At 39.6% G+C, this 22,625-nt stretch overlaps 1 protein-coding gene across 2 annotated transcripts in view; it reads left to right on the forward strand.

The window, feature by feature from the left end:
- Positions 1-22,625, forward strand: part of PHKA1 (phosphorylase kinase regulatory subunit alpha 1) — a 136,862-nt gene that overhangs the window by 34,101 nt on the left and 80,136 nt on the right. For both annotated transcript variants that reach the window (XM_054579583.1, XM_054579584.1), the window contains one exon: positions 165-311. In XM_054579583.1, coding sequence (XP_054435558.1) covers positions 165-311 — 147 coding nt within the window. The remainder of the gene's footprint in view (positions 1-164; positions 312-22,625) is intronic.

The following is a 22,625-nucleotide window of genomic DNA, read 5'->3' on the forward strand; positions in this document are numbered from 1 at the left end:
ATAACTTACAGAAATAGCTAGTTTTAAAAGCTATCCCTGTTGAATACTGTTTAGATTTTCTTCTGAATGATCATTTTCTACACAAATCTTTTGAAACTACATCTGTTAGTTTTACAATCCCGAGTTATTGACTAATGTGCCACATTTGATTTTCTTTCTCTTAGTCTATTCTTAATTCAATACTCCCTCGGGCTTCAACATCCAAAGAAGTTGATGCTAGTCTACTTTCAGTTATTTCATTCCCAGCCTTTGCAGTAGAGGATAATCAGCTGGTGGAGATAACAAAACAGGAAATCATCACCAAGCTTCAGGTATGTCTATATGAGCCTTTCTTTCCATTAGGGTTCTTATTTTAAGGGAAAATTATAATTTTGGGGGGCCTTCAGTATGACCTGTGTTAATGATTTAACCAAGTGACAGGATTCATGTCACCGGTAATAAGGCGTATTAACATCATGTACTCCTGATCCCCATTAACGTCATGTACCCCCATTGCACTGAAAAGTGCACAGAATCTCTGACATCCTTCCCAATACTGCATAGCCTCAATCTAATCATGAGAAAACATCTGGCAAAACCTAATTGAGAGACATTTTCCAAAATAACTGATAAACGCACTTCAAAGGTGTCAAGGTGACACTTCTTAAACAAGGAAAGACTGAGAAACTGTCACAGATTGAAAGAGACTAAGGAGACATGACAACAAAAAGCATTGGGATCCTGAATTGGATAATGGAACAGAAAAAAGCCATCAGTGGAAACACTGGTGAAATCCAAGTAAGTTCTGTACTTTGGCTAATAGTGTTGTGCCAAGGTGAATTTTTTAGTTTTGATAAATACCCTATACTTATGTAACATGGTTAACATAAGGGGAAACCAGTAGGAGGGTATATGGAGACTCTCTGCACTGTTCTTGAAACTCTTCTGTAACTCTCAAACTATCTAAAAAATATGATTTTTAAATTTTTTATTTATTTTTATTGTTGTTAAAGTACATTGTCTCCATTTTCCCCCTACCACTACGCCCTGCCCCACTTGGGATATTTTATAAGCTTGTAAGCTGTGTGAGCAGGAACACATAGATTACTAACTGGGCTGCCACAGATTTGCCCTAATGGTAGAAAACCATGGAGAGGATAATATTAGGAACTCTGTTTTAGGGAACAGCCTGTAACTTAGCCCCACCTTGAAATCACATTGCTGAAATCAGTTTCTGCTGCTGAGCTGTAATCGGGGTTTTTTTAATTTAAAAAAAAATTTTTCCACATTTTTAATATTTTTAGTATTTTTTATTGTTGTTCAATTTCAGTTATCCCCATTCCCCGCCATTACTCTCCCCTGCCCTGCCCACCCCCCAACATTCAACACTCGCCCCTCCATGCTCCATTGTCCTTGTCTATGGGTCCTTTCTTTCTTTCTTTCTTTCTTTGAAGTGAATTTTTTTTTATTTTTTCAAATACATTTGTCTCTGCCTTCCCCCCACCACTTTCCCCTGCCCCTCCCCCCTCCTTCCCCTTTGGTTTTGTCCATGAGATGGGTCCTTTATGTAAGTTCCTTGACTTGACCCTCCTTTCTCCTATTATCCCCCACCCCCTCCGCTCTGGTCACGGTCACTTTGTTTGTTATTTCCATGTTTCTGGTTCCATTGTGCTTGCTTCGTTGTTTTGTTGAATAGATTCCACTTACAGGTGAGATCATATGGTATTTGTCTTTCACCCCCTGGCTTATTTCACTTAGCGTAATGCTCTCCAGTTCCATCCATGTTGTCGCGAAGGGTAGGAGATCCTTCTTTCTTTCTGCTGCATAAATTGTGTAAATGTATCACAGTTTTTTGATCCACTCATTTACTGATGGGCACTTAGGCTGTTTCCAGCACTTGGCTATTGTATATTATGCTGCTATGAATATTGGGATGCATGGGTTCTTTTGAATTGATGTTTCAGGTGGTTAGGATATATTCCTAGCAGTGGAATCGCTGGATCAAAAGACAGTTCCATTTTTGGTTTTTTGAGGAAATTCCTACTGTTTTCCACAGTGACTGCGCTAGTCTGCATTCCCACCAACAGTGCACTAGGGTTCCCTTTTTTCAATGTCCTTGACAACACTTGTTTGTTGATTTGTTTATGATGGCCATTCTGACAGGTGTGACATGGTATCTCATTGTGGTTTTAATTTGCATCTCCCTGATGGCTAGTGATGATGAGCATCTTTTCATAGGTCTCTGAGCCCTGAGTATGTCCTCCTTGGAGAAGTGTCTATTCAGGCCCTTTGCCCATTTTTTAATTGGATTGTTTGTCTTCCTGGAGTAGAGTCATGTGAGTTCTTTATATATTTTGGAGATCAAACCCTTGTCCGAGATATCACTAGCAAATATATTTTCCCATACAATTGGTTCCTTTTTCATTTTGCTGATATTTTCTTTGGCTGAGCAGAAGCTCTTTAGTTTAATGTAGTCCCATTTGTTTATTCTTTCTATTATACCCTTTGCTCTAGGGGACAAGTCAGTGAAAATATTGCTACATGAATTATCTGAAATTTTCCTGCCTATGTTCTCCTCTAGGACTTCTATGGTGTCACGATTTGTATTTAAGTCTTTTGTCCATCTTGAGTTTGTTTTTGTGTATGATATAAGTGTGTTGCTTTCTATATCTTTCTTGAAGTCCTCCAAGATTTTCCTTATATATTTGGGTGCTCCTGTGTTGGGTGCACACATGTTTACACTGTTTATGTCTTCTTTATGGATTCTCCCCTTGAGCTTTATGAAGTGTCCTTCTGTGTCTCTTTTTATGGTCTTTGTTTTGAAGTCTATTTTGTCTGATATACCTATTGCTATCCTGGCTTTTTTTTCCTGTCTGTTTGCTTGTAATATTTTTTTTCCAACCCCTTCACTTTCAGTCCGTGTAGGTCTTATTTCTGAGGTGGGTCTCTTGGAGACAGCATATATGTAGGTCACGTTTTCTTATCTATTCAGCTACTCTGTCTGTTGATTGGTGCATTTAATCCATTTACATTTAAGGTTATCATTGATAGGTACTTATTCATTGCCATTTTTTCCCTTTGTACCTGTGTTCCTCTCTCTCTCTCACTCTTTTCCTTCCTCTTCTTAAAGCAGTCCCTTTAGCATGTCTTGCGATGCTAGTTTGATGGAGGTGTATTCTCTTGGCCTTCTTTTGTCTGGGAAATGACTTATTTTGCCTTCCATTTTAAATGAGAGCCTTGCTTGGTAGAGTAGTCTTGGTTGCAGGCCTTTGCTTCTCATTATTTGGAATATTCTTGCCATTCTCTTCTGGCTTGTACTGTTTCTCTTGAGAAATCAGCTGCTAGCCTTGTCAGAGCGCCCTTGTATGCTACTTCCTGTTTATCCCTTGCTGCCTTTAAGATTTTCTTTTTGTCTTTGAATTTTGCCATTTCAATGATGATGTGTCTTAGAGTGGGCTTCTTTGGGTTCATCTTGATTGGGACCCTCTGTGCTTCCTGGACTTGTGTGACTTATTCTCTAGATGAGAATATGTTTTTAGCATTTGTTGTGACTTAAAATATAGATCTTGTATAAACATTGTCATTAATCAAATTGCTGGGTCTTTGATTTACATGGCCTTGCATCCATGCTGTTTCTTCCACTTGGAAGGCCCTACCTCACCTGCTTTCAATCTCCATCTTTCCATGTCCAGTTGCTCCCAGTTCTTCAAACTACATTTCAAAATGCAAGTGCTATTGGATTATGCAAGTTGGAAATAATCTCTGTCTTTTTCTTGAATACCTGGATGCATAACTTGTGTCTCTGTCAAGGTGCTGGTCACTTAATACACTGTCATCCTTGTGGAGTAGGCTGCTATGGTCACTACTAGAACCATAAGCTCTGTATTGTCCATAACGGCTACACAAGACCTGATTCAGAGAATTGGCTCAATATGTGTTGAGGAAATTGAATGAATGGATGAATGAATGAATGAATGAACGAACGAACAAACAAATGAATAAATTTTGGGGTGAAGAAATATGCTTGAGTACTTGATACTGATACAGTTTTCCAAAGAGCAATAAAAATGTACACAAGAGACCAATTGTTGGCCAAGACGTCCAGTGCTAAGATGATTGAAGTTCAGCCAGTTGAGTTGACTCTTGGTCCTGTCCTTTAGCAGGAACATCCTGGTTAAGGGATAGAAAGCAGCAATTCTCAAGCAAGTTCCTGTAAGTGTGAGAATGTTGAAATCATTGCTTCAGTGAATGGACTCCTTTTGGTATTCACTCAGCTGATCCTAAGAGGCTCCCCAGGTAGCCAGGGCTTCTGAGAAAGACGACCTCTTCCAGCACTGTGGCACATGGCAAGAGACTGGAAGGGGAGTTACCTTCTCCTGTAAATAGCGAAGGCTCAGGACCCAGTTCTGGTTTCGTCCTATAGCAAGGACACCTAACTAGATGTGCTGAGCTTGCAGAATGCTGCCTTATGATGAAAGCATAATGGGGAGCCGGTTATAGGGGTCACAGGTTCAGGACCTGAGAAAGCCTCTATTTTTAGCAAAGTACAGTATGTGGCCACAAGCTGCCACACTAATAGCATGTATCATTGGACCGGGGAGGGTAGTCCCTTGTATAAGAAGACCATTGACAACTAATGACTATTGTGGATGGTCCAGGGGCTCCAAGAGCTTTGGGAGATGGTTGCTAAAGCCTCTACAGGGAAGGAATTTCTAGAAAGCCCTAACAGGAGTGACTGTTATGGTCATTTAGACAGATTTTAGAGCCTAATGTTCTAAGGAGTCCCATTCAAGGTGGGCCTATCTTCAAAGTAACATAAATAAAATTAAATAAAATTTGTGTATGAGGAATGTCACCTCCATAATGCAAAAATATCTAAGATTGTATGTTTCTTTCAATAATGTGGTACTAAGAAGGAAAAAAGCTGTTTCCTGACACACTCAGGATTAGAGCAACCCTCAGCCTAACTAATGATGTTCAAAAACCTAACCAAGGTGGTGGGGCCTGGTACTACATGTGGGGTAATGGATCATCCCCTTCTTGTGAACTCCTGTTTCAGTGTCCAGAATAAGTGTGTCGTGAATCCCCTCAAAGGAGATGCCGTCAGTGTAATGTCACACCTGTGCACCTGGAAAGAGCTAGATGTGGTTAGACATTGTCTGCACAGATCATGTGACCTGACAGGAGTGGAGAGGTATCCCACTGAGTACCTAAGGAAAGTGTGGTGTGTCTCTTTGAAAGGGAAGGTTAAGTGTAGCTCGAGGCTGTTGAAACAGGCACTGGGGGAGAACTTGTTCAGTCAGTCAGATCCTTTGCTGTGACTGCAGAGTGTTTACCAGTTTGCTATTGGGTGGAATCAGTAATTTCAATACTATTAGATATGGATCCCTAATGGGTGGGACCATGGCTTTAAGGGTATGAAAATCCACATTGGGGCCCTATTCATGCTTTTCAGGTTTAAGAGCAAGTCAAAATTAGCTGTTCAATTCAGAAGCAGAGGGGGGGCAAATATACCTTCTCTAAGTAGGCCTTATATAATGGATTTCAATCTTTGAATTCCCTGTTTTCATATAGATCGGACCCTTCTTAAAACTAGGGTAGAAGGCATTATTTATTTTATAATTAAGGAGGAAGGTCCACAAGGTAATATTTTTTCAAGCTTATTGTAAGTGCAAAATATTTAATTTTATTACTTATTGGGTCAGATTGTCCATATGCACTAGGAGATATTTTAGGTCAATGAGTGCTTTGGCTATGAGGAATGTAGGCAACACAGTAGTTCCAATGATGAAGCTCAGGGATATCTGTTTCTATTTTATGCTCAGTTAACTCCCTGGGTTTGGGTTTTTGGTTTGTTTTTTTTTAATCAGCTTGTCCAAATGTGGCCCAGAGTGGAAGAGAAAGGAGTGAGGCTGAAAGCTGTCAATAGTCTAACATCTAAAATGGAATTGGATTCATTATCACACACTGCTATTCCCCACACATCACTCTGCTGCTCCCCATTCCTGCCCCCTGCGCCAAACACAAACAAAACACTGAGCTCTCTCCATCATTGCCAGTATGATGAAATGTTAATGAAAGAATTCACCTTCAGTGTTCACCTAGTCCTTATTCTCAGTGTCTGGCTAACTATGGACTGGCTGGTCTAGTCCCCAAACTTGTGGGATTCCAACTCCCTCCCTTCTCCCATGCCTGCCCCTTCCTTTGCTCCCTCCCAGTCATCAGAGAACACACAGAGATATAAACACATTTCCTTTTCACACATGCTAATATTTTAATCATTAACACCACATTACTTCATTTGGTCAGGACAGGAGACCCTTCAAGTTTTGATCTCTACATAAAGGACCATTACTCTGGCATTTCTTCTGGAGAGGCAACACTTACTGAAGGGTCTTTGGTTTCTGGTTCATACAGGGCATCACTTGTAGAGGGAGCCTCCTCCTGGTTTTCTTCATCTGTGTTTGGCTGATTTTCGCTGACTTTTTTACCCTGCCTGTAGCACAAGATGATTATCTTCAGCTTTTTCCCTCCCTTATGCTTTTCTTCAATCTGTCAAAGGATTGGAGTCACCTTCTCTGTTAACTTCAGAGCCTAGCAGGGAAACGAGATAAACCCAGAAAGACATTCATTTGGGGGAAAAGGATAGGAAATATGTAAGAAGGGGATTGTAAGAGAATAAGAGTGATTTGAGGAAGGGCTTGTACCAGGCAAGGGTAGGGGAGAAGTCTTCCGTGGGGGATCAGTGGGGAAGAAGAGGAGGCCTATGAGTAGGGGAGTCTGACCTTCTCCCTTTCTTTGTCTGAAAGCTGGGGAACGCGCTTCCTCTTCACTCCTGTGGTTGGTGTGGGTGTCTCTTCCTCTGGAACAGGCTCCATCGTTCCCTCAGTTTCATTGGCCATCTGGTAGCCACAGTGCCCTACTCAGGGCTCCTGACCTGTATATATACCGTCCAGGACAATGAGGAGCTACATCCTCAGCTGTGATGATCATCAATAAATTCCTTCCACCAGTGGTAACCATGGTGTGGCTTGACATCACAAAGCTTCACAAACAGAGAGGGGGAGGAGAGGGTGTAGAGGAGCCTGGCTGCTCTGGTTAGACAAAGGTGGAGCTTCCACAACACCCCCTAAGAGCTTTCCCAAAGTGACCTCTCACTCTCCGTCACCTCCTCTAGGTGGGTGCTTGTGGTGCACAGGGCAGGGGGAGGGTGTTTCCTCTAAGCCGTTCCCCTCAGCCGTCTCCATCATTGGGTCATTCTGTTGTCTCCCAGCTCTCGTCATCATCTAGTATTTCATGAGCTTTTAGTGCATGTTTTATTTTAGAACAGTTTTAGATTTACAGAAAAATTATGAAGGTAATACCCGTATGCCCCACACCCAATTTCCCTTATTATTACCATCTTGCATTAGTATGGTACCTTTGTTACACTTGTAAACCAACAGTGAGACAGTTATTAATTAAAGTCTGTACTTTATTCACATTTCCTTAGTTTTTGCTTAATGTGCTTTTTCTCTCCCAGGATCCCATCCAGGATACATATGACATTTAGTCATCATGCCACACCTCATTAGGCTCCTCTTGGCTCTGACAGTTTTTAGACTTCTTGTCTTTGAGAACCTTGAGAGGTTGCTTTTTTTTTGTTGTTTTTTAACATTAAATTCTCAGATGTTATTGATGTTATAGTTGAAAGTTTGTACCCTTTTACCAAGCTCTTCCTATTTCCTCCACCCTGCAGCCCCTGGCTAACAATTTTCTACTCTCTCTTTCAATGAGTTTTACTTTTTAAAAAAATATTCCATATATAAATGATACAATGCAGTGTGTGCATGTGTGTATAACATGTTCTTTATCTATCCATCTATTGATGGATACTTGCATTATTGATATTGGTTATTGTGAATAATGCAGCACAATACCTACCTAGTATTTTGTTTTGTATGTAAGTCATTTTTTATTGTTATTCTATTACAGTTTTCTCAATTTTCCTCCTTTGCCCTCCTCTACCCATCCCGCCCCCTGCTTAGTCCATGGGTCATTCATACCTGTTCTTTGTCTAGTCCCTTCCCCTCCCTTCCACCATCATCCCCCTATCCCTACCCCTTTGGTTCCTTTCAGTCTGCTCCATGTTCCCACACCTGTGGTTCTATTTTGTTCATTAGTTTATTTTGTTCATTAGATTCCACTTATAGGGGAAACCATATGGTATCTTTCTTTCACCTCCTGGCTTATTTCATTTAGCATAGTATTCTCCAGTTCCCTCTATGCTATCTCAAAAGGTAGGAGTTCCCTTTTGCTTTCTGCTCTGTAGTATCCCATTGTGTAAATATTACCACAGTTTTATGATACACTCATTTACTGATGGGCACTTAGGCTGTTTCCAGCACTTGGCAATTGTAAATAGCACCACTATGATTATAGGGATGCTGCCTAAGTTCTTTTGAATTGGTGACTCAAGATTCATAGGGTATATTCCCAGCAGTGGAATCGCTGGATCAAAGGGAAGTTCCATTTTTAGTTTTTTTAAGGACATTATGTACTGTTTTCCACAGCAGCTGCACCAGTCTGCATTCCCACCAGCAGTGCACTAGGGTTTCCCTTTCCTCCGCATCTTTGCCAGGACTTGTTTGTCGATTTATTAATGATGGCCATTCTGTCAGGTATGAGTTGACATATCAATGTGGTTTTAATTTGCATCTCTCTGATGATTAGTGATGTTGAGCATCTTTTCATATGTCTGTGGGCCACCTGTATGTCCTCCTTGGAGAAATATCTATTCAGGTCCTTTGCCCATTTTTTAATTGGATTGTTTGTCTTCCTGGTATTGAGTCGTATGATATAAGGAGAGTTCTTTATATACTCCTACCTCGTATTTTGGATGTCTTACCTAAAATCCCACAGAGCTAAATACCAATATTTAAGTTTCAGTCAAGAAATGAACTATCACACTTCCCACCAACACTTGGCTCTTCTAGACAACTTTCCAGGTTGTATTGGGGGGGGTGTGCATGTGTGTGTGTGCTTACTGGATACACTTCAATGGTTTTCTTCTCTACCCTCCTCATATTTATAAGCTCTTTCTCCAGAACCTGAGACCAAGTCAGTACCATTAGGGGTATGGACCTCCCCATGGTAGTGGCTGAACTAATCCCTCGGCTTTGTCACAGGGACGCTATGGAAACTTTTTCTCTAGAACCCTGAGGATCAAGATCCTGCGCGCGCACGTGTGTGTGTGTGTGTGTGAGAGAGAGAGAGAGAGAGAGAGAGAGAGAGAGGCATTGGTGGCAGCAGCAGAAGCATTTGTAAGGTCCTAGTGAGTCTTCAGCTTTCAGGAGTGTGACTTCTGCATCCCATACAGTATTGGCCTTTCCTCCACGACTGACTACCCAATGGACCTGTATATTGAACAGACTCTCTAACCAACCTCTGTATCGGAAGGGAGCCAACAACTGGTTAAGACACAACAAATGTTCACAAAATAAGAGTCATTCCCTCAGTCATAGTGTCAGTCACATCCTGTTTTGGAATTGGGAAGCATGCTTCCATCTGAGACTCACAAAGGGGTCCAGGCTGAGACACATGATTGAGCACTACTTTAGGGAGGCCTCCTGTCACCATATGTCAATTTGCTAAACTGACTTATGTGAGTCAAATCTTTAGCAGATGCTTCATAAGACTCATAAATGCAGCACAAAGAAGAGCAGTTGAAAGTGCAAGCAGGCCAGCAGGCAGTAGCTCAGAACACATGCCTACGAGTACACAGCAGAGCTAGTTAGGAGGCAAAAGCAAGACAAGCAAGAGCCCCGTTGGTGGTGGACAGAACCTTGATGTCCTGCTCACAGGGCCGATTGTTGTGATCACTCCACAGACAGGATGGACCCTTCACCCCAAATCTGGTTTGGATGTCAAGACATGTGAATATGAAATATTCATACAAGAGAGTATGAAAAGTTTACTACTCACATACGGAGGCTTTCTCAGGAGAGCAGGGAAGGCTCTCCAGCAGGTTCAAGAATGGTTTGAGACACACCATAAACTAATATAAAATAATATTGAATGTCAACTGTAATTAAAAATGAAGAAGAATGGCTTGAGGGAGCAGAGGAAGGAGACGCGCCTTTGACGGTAATAAGAGGATGAGCCTGGAATGAGCATTCCATACAGGTTAGGGTTTGCATGGTTTGAACTGCCTGCTGGCCCCACAGAAAAGTGTAAAGTGTGCCTGGGCTTTCTCATCAGACAGGCAAGGCAGGGAAGAGGACGTGGTGCGGTTCTCTTATGGAATAGTGTTGTGTAAATGCCAGAGGTTTCAGCCCAGTTTAGAATTCTCATAACCCTAACAACGAACCTTCTTGTATTGTTTTAGCTTAAGCTGCTTTTCAGTAGATAAACATTCATCAAATTATGGCCCTTTAAATATTATCTAAAGTGGTTTAAGATTATCTTTGTTCATCAGCAGAGAAACTGTGTAGAAAGAGAAAAGACAACTAGCATCAGCAATCTGACACTCTGTCTACAAGAGAGCAGACCTAATTACACTACCTGGTGAATTATGTGGAGTTACTTACATTTTTCCTATTCCAGGTGATTACCATAGCACTCAAAGACTGTAATAATAACAATAATAATAGAAATTAACATTTATTGATCACTAATTCTATGTAGAAATTACATTAATATTCATGTCCCTATTTAATCTTCATCACAACCCTATTTATGTAGGTGAAATGTAGCACTTTTTGCCAGCTTTGCTGGGATTCCTGTGGCTACCTCTACTCTAATTACAGAAAAGAAAAGACCATGGTGGAGGGCACATGGGAACATTTCTAGGCCAGGCTCAACTTGGGCATGCATTACTGCGGCTCCCATTTCATTGGAAAAAATTCATATGGCTATATACAACTGCAGTACAGAAAGAGAAATGTAGTGTGTCCAGAAGAGGAAAACTTGAATGTTGGAAACAGCTAGCAATCTTTGTCACCACTATCCTGTTCATCGCTATCCCCATATTTAAAGTGGTGTTAGGCACATAGTAAGTCATCACAAATGTATCTTTTCAATTAACTGCTTTGAGTATTTTGGATCCGTTTTGGAGATCAGAAACATATATGACTTGGTTAAGCAATGGGTTCTTAGATTCAACAGCAAAAGCACAAGCAACAAAGAGTAAATTGGAGTATATAACAATTTTTAAAAATTATTTCTTCTACAAAAAATACCATAAAAAAGTGAATAGGCACCCCAAGGAAAGAGAGAAAATATTTGGAAATCATATATTTGATAAAAGTCTGATATCCAGAATATAGAAACAACTCTTACAACTCAACAACAAACATACTAATGACCCAATTAAAAATTTTGGTAAAAGACTTGAGTATATATTTCACCAATTAAGATATACAAATAGCAAAAAAAAAAAAAAGACAAAATATGCTCCATATCATTAGTAATTAGGGAAATGCAAATCAAAACCACAGTGAGATACCACTGCATACTCATTTGGAAGGCTATAACCAAAGAAATAACAAAAGAACAAGGATTTGGATAAATTGAAACCCTCATACACTTCTGGAGGGAACATAAAATGGTGCTATCTCTAGAAAATCATTTGGCTGTTCCTTAACAATTTAAACATAGACTTCCTATACTGCCCAGCAGTTCCACTTCTAGGTATATAACCAAAAAATTAAAAACAGGTGGAAAAAAACAGGTGAAAGAAACATTACAAAAGCAATAGGCAGATAATAATTTCAAGGAGGAAAAAATGATCAGTTTTATTAAATACTCTTCATAGATGGGGACAGATGATTATTGAAATTGATAATATGGAGGTCATTGTTAACTTATAAAAAAGATTAAAAGAGTGGGAAAGATTTAATATGAACCTGAATGATGTATATTAAGGAAATAATATGATGGGAGGAAGTGGGCATGGATAGACATTTTCTTTTGAGAAGGTTGGTGCTAAGGACAGAAGACGTATGAGACTATAGCTAAAGAAGGATTTGATACCAAAAGTAAATTTTTAAGAAGATAGATTCTAGTCACGTCTGTATGCTGATGTAAATTATTAAATGAAATTGATGATATAAAAGATCAAGGGGATAATTGTACAAGAAGTATTGAGACAGCAAGACAGGTATTCAGAGCACTAGTAGATGGAACTTATAGTAAAGGTGGAAGAGTTAGCCTTACATGAGAACAGATAATGTTTATACATTGTACAGAAGAGAAGGAAATACTCATGGTATAGTTACAAATGAGGGTAATATGGTGGATTTGCTGAGGTAGATATAAGGACATTCTCTCTTAATTCTTTTTTTTTCAGTGAAGGATAAGGTAAGGTGATAAAATATCAGGAGTGAGGGTGGGGCTTTGAGAAACTGAGAGGATAAGGTATTGATTATTCATTTTGAATGATGGAAATTGGCAAATAACATGAAAGGATTACTGATTTGAGATGTGTGGTCAAAAATTTAAGGTGAGATCAGGCAGCTCAGTTTTGTAAATTTCTATAGCAACATTCATTATTTGCATACAGGAACAAAGAAGGTAGATAGGCAGATTTAGGAAGGGTAGTACGTTTGCCAAGGAATTGCCATGGTGGAAAGTAGACAGGGAGATGACAGTTTGTGAAAGTCAGTGATAATAATGATGGACGATGAACTGTAAATTGGTTTGGGATGCGGAGATGAGAGATAGCAAGGGTGGTTAATTGTGAGATGCAGTGGGGTTCATAAATCTGGAGTTCAGAGTTAAGAACTGTTGGAGGTGGGTGTGTCTGTGTGTGCAGGTGCGTGTGAGAGAAGCAGTTTGGCAGGAAGACTAATCTCCTGTAGCTCAAGGTGTATGTCTTAAGATCAAGAATTAAGAGCTGGTTCAATTTGGGGAATCTCAAAGCCTAGAGCATGAGCATTAAAGATAGTGCCTTCAGTGAGATGAGAGAAAAATATCATTGGATATGAGGGCATGAAAGGTTTGCAAAGCCAAAAATGTTGGGTTAATATCCACATGGATGATAGATGTCAAAGTTGCCAACATGGTTGCAGAAAGTAACTGAGAAGTTAAAGTGTCTAATGAACAAAGGGGAAGACATAGGAGGGGTAGCACATGATATTGTTTAATAGCATGAACTACAAATGAAATCTGGATTCTGAAGGAGAAAAGAGCAGAAATGGTTTAGAAGTGACAATGAGGAGCAAACTAGCCACCTCTTCTGCCTCTGCTCCCTGGGGTATGTGGGGAACACCATTGTTTACTTAAGGTGACGGCAAGAGAAGGGGTTTCCTCAAGGCATAGCCATAATCCACTTATAAAACAGAAATGAAAGCAATATTGAGAGAAGAATGTGAAGCTACTGGAACGTTTGTTAATGGTAGACCATGAGGTACAGAGGAGAGAAGAGAAGGGCTTGTGAAGATGGGGAGAATTGGGTCTAATTTTGCTATGTGTAGGACAAAATGTGGATAGGGGTCTAGGTAATAATGGATCATCTGCAGGGTAGTGACTGAAGTAACAGTGACGGGACAAGACGAACTGTGTGACTGTCTGGCAGTCTGGGACGTGAGTAAAGCCCTCCTGACTGGTGATTGCTTCATTAAGAGTGACCTAGAACCCAGAAGAACCCAGAAACACCAGTAGAAACCCACTTCCTCTAAATATCTTGTAGCCTGCATGATGATGCAGTCTTCTAAAGACAGACTACGAAGGATGCTTATGAGAGTAAATTTGAAAGGAGAGGAGTGTGTGTGCTCTGAAGTGTGGGTATGTATGAAAAATATCAGCACCGTATTGTAATGTCAGCAGGTTGCTGTTATAGACATATGGAGCTGTGCACTATTTTTAGACCACTCAAGATGCGTGAACATACATGGCCCACATGCAGGTACCAACACTTACTAGGCACCTACAAACCCAAAGCAAGGAGAGCAGAGATGCTGGAGGGAAGTGGTATTGTTGTCCCAATACAGGAATACATTTACTTAGGCCTCCTAAGGGCAGCTGGAAAATGAATGGAAGAAAGGAAAGTGAGTTTGTTTTTTTCCTAAAACTCATAGACACAGACACCAGTATGGTTGTTACCAGAGGGAAGGGGCATGGGGAATAGTCGAGGGTAGAGGGGGCCAAATATATGGTGATGGAAGATGATCTGACTGTAGGTGGTGGGCACAGAGTGCAATATACAGAGCATGTATCATAGAAATTCATGCTTGAAACCTGTATGATCTTATTAGCCAATATCACCTCAATAAATTTAATTAGAAATAATGTGTTGGCATCACATTGGTGGGAACTCAGACTGTGAAAGGAAGAAAGCAAGTTCTGGATTTTGCATCCAAGTACAAATACTCGATTATGTTTCATTTCTTGCAGGTTCTGTCTTTTTCTTTTTCTTTTATTCTTCTCCTCTTCCTTATTCCTGAAGAAAGCATTTTACTAGCAGTGGCATCTTATGAGTATGGCTTCCTTCGAACCCTGGCCCTAGAAAGGAATGAAAATTCACCTTCTCAAGGATTAAGAGCGAAAATATAATGGCTTGGGATCTGTTTGAGGGGCACTTTTGTTTAAAAGTAGACATCTTTGGAACTCAGTGAAAAGCATTTTGAAGATGGAATCTCTTGCGTGGTCCCTGGTGCCTGGGTTAAGAGAGTTCTGTGGAGGAGTGGACAGAGCTGTGTAAGGGGCATCAGGACACCTGAGTTCTAGCTCTCGTTCTGCCACTTGCTCTCTGTGAGACAGTCAGTGCGTTGCTTTTATTTTCCTGGGACTCAGTGACCTTGTCTGTAAAGTGAAGGACTAGACTACATCATCTATGAATCTCTGTCTATTTTGCATAAATTCAGTGTTACATGATTGTTTTCTCATTAGTTATAAAATGCATGTTTTTCATTCTATGGGATTTTGTGGGAGACTTTCTATTTCTCATAAACTTTTAAATGCCTGTAGGATATCTTGGCTTTCTTTTACTGGGTTGGCATTTTTCATTCTATAGCCTTAAAACATTTTATTTAGTTGACTTTGCTTTGTGGGGCTTTATTTCATGTTACAGAGGGGAAAAACCCTTTTTTTTGGCTTGTTGTAATTTAACAGTATTGGACTACCTATGTCCTTTTCCAGTTTTTTGAATATTAGTGGAAAAAGAGAGGCCACAAACACTCTCTTGCATTGTTCAGTTTGTAAGAAAGAATATCTGGAAAATATTTCCAGGGTAGGTCTATAGGTGATGATTCTGTGCTACCTCTCACAGAAAGTGTGTGGTAAATTGGTGGATGATACTTACAGATTCTTCTTTGGGTTTACTTCTTGCTCTCAGGGAAATTTTCTCTCATTGCTTTTTCTTTTTCTTTAATTTTAAATTAATTAATTTATTTTTTCAATTACGTTTGTCTCTGCCTTCCCCCCACCACTTTCCCTTGCCCCCTCCCTCCCTCCCACCCTCCCTCAACTCTACCCCTTTGGTTTTTTTAAATTTTATTTTAATTTATTTTTTCAAATACATTTGTCTCTGCCTCCCCCCACCACTTTCCCTTGCCCGCTCCCTCCTTCCCTCCCTCAGCTCTTCCCCTTTGGTTTTATCCATGAGTCCTTGCTATATGTTCCTTGACTTTCCCCCTTCCCTTCCTTTTTCCCTGCCCCCCCCTTCCCTCTTGTCTCTGTTGGTTTCTTTTCCTTTCAGTGTTGCTGGTCTTATTTTCCTTGCATCTTTGTATTGTTGGTTAGGTTCCACTTATAGGTGAGATCATATGGTATTTGTCTTTCGCCACCTGGCTTATTTTGCTTAGCATAATGCTCTCTAGTTCCATCCGTGCTGTCGCGAAGTTTAGTAGTTCTTTTTTTTCTTTCTGCTGCATAGTATTCCATTGTGTAAATGTACCATAGTTTTTTGATCCAGTCACCTACGGATGGGCATTGACGTTGCTTCCAACACTTGGCTATGGTAAATTGTGCTGCTATGAACATTGGGGTGCATAGGTTCTTTTGAATTGGCGTTTTGGGATTCTTAGGATACAGTCCCAGCAGGGGAATCACTGGATCAAAAGGCAGTTCCATCTTCAGCTTTTTGAGGAAATTCCACACTGCTTTCCACAATGCCTGCACCAGTCTGCATTCCCACCAACAGTGTATTAGGGTTCCCTTTTCTCCACAGCCTCGCCAGCACCTGTTGTTTGTGGATCTGTATATGATGGCCGTTCTGACCGGTGTGAGGTGGTACCTCATGGTGGATTTGATCTGCATTTCTCTGATGGCTAGTGATGCCGAGCATCCTTTCAAATGTCTCTGGGCCCTCTGCATCTTTTCCTTGGAAAAACGTCTGCCCAGGTCCTTTGCCCATTTTTTGATTGGATCGTTTGTCTTCTTGGAGTGGAGTCGAGTGAGTTCTCTATATATCTTGGAGATCAAACCTCTATCTGATGTATCACTAGCGAATGTATTTTCCCATAGGGTTGGCTCCCTTTTCATTTTGCTGATGTTTTCTTTGGCCGTGCAGAAGCTTCTTATTTTGATGAGGTCCCACTTGTTTATTCTTTCCTTTATGTCCCTTCCTTTAGGAGACATATCAGTGAAAAAATTGCTGCGTGGGATATCTGAGAGTTTCCTGCCAATGTTCTCCTCTAAGACTTTGATGGTGTTGCGACTTATATTTAAGTCTTTTATCCATCTTGAGTTTATTTTTGTCTATGGTGTCAGTTGGTGATCCAATTTCAATTTTTTGCAAGTAGCCGTCCAGCTCTCCCAACACCATTTGTCGAAGAAGCTATTATTGCTCCATTTTATGCTTCTGCCCCCTTTGTCAAATATTGGTTGCCTGTATAGACCTGGGCTTATTTCTGGGCTTTCTATTCTGTTCCATTCTTCTATGGATCTGTTCTTGTGCCAGTACCAGATTGTTTTGAGTATAGTGGCTTTGTAGTATAGTTTGATGTCTGGTATTGTGATCCCTCCTACTTTGTTTTTCTTTCTCAAAATTGCTGCGGCTATTCGGGGTTGTTTATGGTTCCATATAAATTTTTGAAATGTCTGTTCTATTTCTCTGAAATATGTCATTGGTATCTTAATAGGGATTGTGTTGAATCTATAAATTGCTTTGGGTAGTATGGACATTTTGATGATATTAATTCTTCCAATCCATGAGCACGGTATATGCTTCCATTTATTTGTGTTTTCCTTAATTTCTTTCTTCAATGTCATTGCTTTTTGAAACAGGTTTTTGATCCGTTGCTCCTCTTCTTCTCCTTCTCGTGTCCCTATTATACAGATATTATTATGTTTCATGTTGTCCTGCAGCTCCCTTAAACTCTCTTCATTTTTTTTTTAGTCTGTTTTTCTTTTCTTGCTCTTTCCAGGAATTTTTTTCTACCTTGTCCTCCAGCTTGCTCATGCAATCCTCTGCTTCATCTAGCCTCCTTTTAATTACTATGAAGAACATAGTAATGTTCTTCAATTCTGAAATTGTATTCTTCATTTCTTCCTGGCTCTTGTTGATAGTTTCTATGTCCTTTTCATACTGGTGTAGTTTTCAGTAAGTTCTTTGTAGCTTCTCTGTAGTTCTTTGTAATTCTCACGAAGATCATTGAGCTTCCTTACAACCATTGATTTGAACTCAATGTCTGATAGCTTACTTGCCTCTATTTCATTTAGCACTCTTTCTGGGGATTCCACCTTTCCTTTCAATTGAGGGTTGTTTCTCTGTCTTCCCATTTTAGGGGAGACTCTTCTTGTTTTCTTCTGCTTCTTAAGTTGATCTGTTTTGACTCTCTGTCTTTGTGGTGTGAACTTTTATGGTAGGAGACCTGTAGGTTTCAGTGGTGCAGTCTCCTTGATCTTCTGAACTTGATGCTCTTGGGATGCCTTTTATGTCATTTATGTTGGCTCTCTGTATGTAATTGGGTATTGATTGTTGTTGGGCCATTCTTTGATGGGTCCTTCCCTCCAGCTGGTTGACTGAGGGCCATTCCACCCACCACGTCTTGCATGCTGTTGTGCAGGTGCTGCCAGAACAAAACCACAAAGCCCAGGAAACTAACCCACACCCGCAAAAATAACTACCCCCTGCAATCCCACTATCAACAGCAAATGAACAATATTAATAAGGGTTTAAAGAGATTAAGACTATTATAAGAAAAGAGAGTGAATGTGAGATGACCTACTGAAAGATGAATGATTTTGAGAGGGTAGAGGGAGGAACACTAATAAGAGCAGGGAATCAGAGCAATGCAAAAAGAGAAAGTAAAATTTATATTATAAAAAAGGGAATGAAGAAGGCAGAATGGAGTAAGAGAAAGGAAGCATATAGTATTAGATTAAACAGAAATTAATATAAAATAAAATATAGTGAGAGAGAAAGAAAAAGGAAAAAAAACAAATCAATAATAAAAAAAGGAACCAGTCCTGGCTGGTGTGGCTCAGTGGATTGAGTGCTGGCCTGCAAACCAAAGGGTCACCAGTTTGAATCCCATTCAGGGCACATGCCTGGGTTGCAGGCCAGGTCCCCAGTAGGGGACACGTGAGAGGCAACCACACATTGCTGTTTCTCTCCCTCTCTTTCTCCCTCCCTCTCTGTCTGAAAGTAAATAAATAAAATCTTTTAAAAAAAATAGGAAACAAATTGGAGGGAAGGTCCACCACAGCACTATCAACCACAAATGAGCTAGAACTAATATAGGTGGGATGGGAAAAAGAAAGAAAAAAAGTTTAAGGGATGTCTAGAGGAAAAGGACGTGATTGTGAGATGATAGAGGGAGAGGGAATGCTAAAAGTAAGGAACAGAAACCGGGCTAAGACAGGAAAAATTAAAATTTGAAATGAAAAGAAAAAGAAAAAAAAGGCATGATGAAAAAGGAAAAGAGAAAAAGAACAGGCTAAGACAGGGAAAAATTAAAATTTGACACTGAAAAAAGGGTAGGAGAGGGGAATGGTAAAATTTGAGATTTGAAATACAAAAATAGTGAAGATCTAGAGATAAAATTGAAAAAATGCAACAACTACCACCGTATCCACAACCAACAAGCAAAGATTGCTAAAGGTGGAAAGAGAACATACATATTTTAAGAGCGGGGAAAAAGAATGTGAGGTGACCATTGACAAGAAAATTGGTTCTGAGGCTGGATGGGGGAGAAATATTAAGAGTGCAGAATAGAAACAAGTTGTAGCAAGAGAGAAAACAAAATTTAAAACTAAAATAATAAGAGGAAAGAAGAAGGTAAAATAGGGTAAGAGAAGGGAGGAAGCAAAATATGTGAATTGAAATAATCTATAATATAAAATCTAGTGACTTCATATGCACAAACTTGAAGGACAAGAAATGAATGTTACCAAGCTATTCAGGAAAGAAAATATCGCAAATCATGGAGAAGACCATGGTGGATTTCATCTCAGTAGCATCTGGTATTTACCACTGTTTTTTTTCCTGGATCTGCCTCTGGTGATGTCAGATGTTGACCCCTCTGGCCTTAAACAGCCTGGTCAAGACTTACCAGAGATCTGTTGTCTGTGGCTGACTCCTTCAGTTATTAAACTAGTCACTCTGCACTCAGTCAGGCTTAAGCACCATAGGTGGGGCAGAGTCCTCCTGGAGCCTGGGCTATTGCTTCCCTTCAGGCTGCTCCTGCTCAGAGGGAAGTGACCTGCCTAAACAAGAAGGCTGCTGCCTTATGGGTGATCACTCAGCACCGGGCTACTCTCTCAGTTCTCTCCCCAAGGCCTCTGTATCCAGTCTCTCCTCAAGCGTCTCTAGTTCACTCTGTCCTGACTTTTTGGCGGAGCCCAGGGTAAGTGACTGCAAATGAAAATTTATGCACTGGTCCTTTAAACAGTTCTTTGCGTCTCCAGCTGCCCCTCTCTGAGAGCAACCCTGCCACTTTTTACAGCTGTATGTCATCTGTGTACTTTTCAGGCTCTAGTGCTCTAGGCTGGGGATCTCAGCTTAGGGTTTAGGCCCCACACTTCTCAGGGGGATCCAACTGGTTACTTAAATATCCCTCCAGCACTTCAGCTGCTGCCTGTGGGTGCCAAGCCAGCACTCTGGTGTCTCCTCTGCACTCCCTACCAGTCTCGTGCTGAAGCTGTTTTTTTCTGTCTTTCTGGGGTTATAAGGCTTCTCTCTCACTGTTGTTCAGTTGTTTGTTCTGGATGATTTATCCACAACTTAGTTGTACTTCCAGATTGGTCCTGGGAGGAGGTTACTATAACTTCCACTCACTCCTCTGCCATCTTGGATCTCCGAGTTATTATTTTTTAATTATTGTGTCTATATTGGTGATAGGTTGGCACATGTAGCTGTTGCAAAAGATGTATTTCTTTTTTATTTTTCAATTACAGTTTATATTCAATATTATTTTGTATTAGTTTCGGGTTCATAGTGGTTAGACAATCATATAATTTACAAAGTGTTCCCCCTGACATTCCCAGTACCTACCTGGCACAATACCTAATTAATATAATATATTCTCTATGCTTTACTTTACATCCCTATGATTATTTTGTTACTACCAATCTATACTTCTCAGTCCCTTCACCTTTTCTACTCAGTCCTGAAAAACCCCTCCCATCTGGCAACCATCAATCTGTTCTCTGTATCTATGTCTGTTTCTGTTGTTTATTTTGTTCTGTAGATTCCACATATAAGTGAAACAATTTGGTATTGTTTTTTAAGACTGATTTATTTCACTTAGCATAATAGACTCTAGGTCAATCCATGCTGTTGCAAATGGTAAGATTTTATTCTTTTTATGGCTGAGTAATATTCCATCGTATATGTGCACTGCAGCTTTTTTTATCCACTCGTTTATTGATAAGTACTTGGTTGCTTCCATATCTTGGCTACTTTAAATAATACTACAATGAAGATAAGGGTGTCAATATTCTTTCAAATTAGTGTTTTGGATTTCATTGGTTATATACACAGAAGTGGAATCACTGGGTCATAAGGCAATTCCATTTATAATTTTTTGAGGAAATTCCACACTGCTTCCCACAGTGGCTGCACCAGTCTGCATTCCCACCAACAGTGTACTAGAGTTCCCTTTTCTCCACAGCCTCACGAGCACTTGTTTGTTGGTTTATTAATGATGGCCATTCTGACAGGTGTGATATGATATTCTCATTGTGGTTTTAATTTGCATCTCTCTGTAGATTAGTGATGTTGTGCATCTTTTTATACGTCTATTGGCTATCTGTATGTCCTCTTTGGAGAAATGTCTATTCAAGTCCTTTGCCAAATACTTAATTGAATTGTTTGTTTTTTTGGTGTTCAGTTGTATGAGGGTTTTTAAAGAATAAATTTTGACTATTAAACCTTTATTTAGATGTATCATTGGCAAATATGTTCTCTCATTCAGTGGATTGTCTTTTCTTTTTGTTGAGGGTTTCCTTCGCTGTGCAAAAAGTTTTTGGTTTGATGTAGTCCATTTAGTTTATTTTTCCTTTTGCTTCCCTTGCTTGTGGAGGTATATCAGAGAAAATATTAGAGAAATGTCTGAGATTTTACTGCCTATGTTTTCTTCCAAGAATTTTCTGGTTTTAAATCTTGTATTTAAAATGGATTAAGTCAATCCATTTTAAGTTTATTCTAGTTATCATGTAGGTAGGTGGTCTAGTTTCATTTCTTTGAGTGTATCTGTCCAATTTTTCCAACACGAATTATTGAGTAGACTGTCTTTACCCCACTGCACATTCTTGCCTCCTTTGTGAAACATTAATTGACCATATAGGTGTAGATTTATTTCTGGTTCTCTATTCTGTTCCATAGACCTATATGTCTGTATTTATGCCAGTAGCATGCTGTTTTGATTACTATAGCCTTATTGTATAGTTTGATATCAGATAGTATGATACTTCCAACTTTGTTTTTTCTCAAGATTGCTGTGTCTCTTAGGGGTCTTTTGTGGTTTCATATAAATTTTTGGATCATTTGTTCTAGGTCTGTGAAATACACCATTAGTATTTTGATAGGACTTGTATCAACTCTTTAGATTGCTTTGGGTACTATGGATTTAACAATGTTAATTCTTTCTGTCCATGAACATGGTATATGCTTCCATGTATCTTCTTCAATTTCTGCCTAATGTAATAAATTTACATTTATTTGTATCTTCTTCAATTTCTTCCTTCCTGTCTTATAATCTTCTGAGTACAAGTCTTTTACTTCCTTGGTTAAATTTACTTGTAAGTATTTTTTTATGCAATTGTAAATGGGATTGTTTTCTTAGTTTCACTTAATTATAGTTAATTATTTGTGTATAGAAATGTCATCAATTAATGGGTATTTATTTTGTATCCTACTACTTTACTGAATTTAATGATCAGTTCTAACAGTTTTTTGGTGGAATCTTTAGGGTTTTCTATATACAGAATCATGTCATCTGCAGATAATGAAAGTTTTACTTCTTCCTTTCCAATTTGGATGCCTTTTATTTCTTCTTCTTATCTGATTGCTGTGGCTAGGACTTCCGGTATTATGTTGATTAAGAGTGGCTAAAATGGACATCCATGTCTTGTTCCTGATCTTAAGGGGAATGCTTGTAGTTTTCTCCCATTGAGTATGATGTTAGCACTGGGTTTATCATAAATGGCCATTATTATGTTGAGATATGTTCTAATTATTCCCGCTTGCTGAGAGTTTTTATCATAAATGTGCGCTGGTTTAG

This window comes from Pteronotus mesoamericanus, unplaced genomic scaffold (genome assembly GCF_021234165.1).
Source record: "Pteronotus mesoamericanus isolate MK-2021 breed Mesoamerican mustached bat unplaced genomic scaffold, CSHL_Meso_final contig_55, whole genome shotgun sequence".
Lineage (NCBI taxonomy): Eukaryota > Metazoa > Chordata > Mammalia > Chiroptera > Mormoopidae > Pteronotus > Pteronotus mesoamericanus.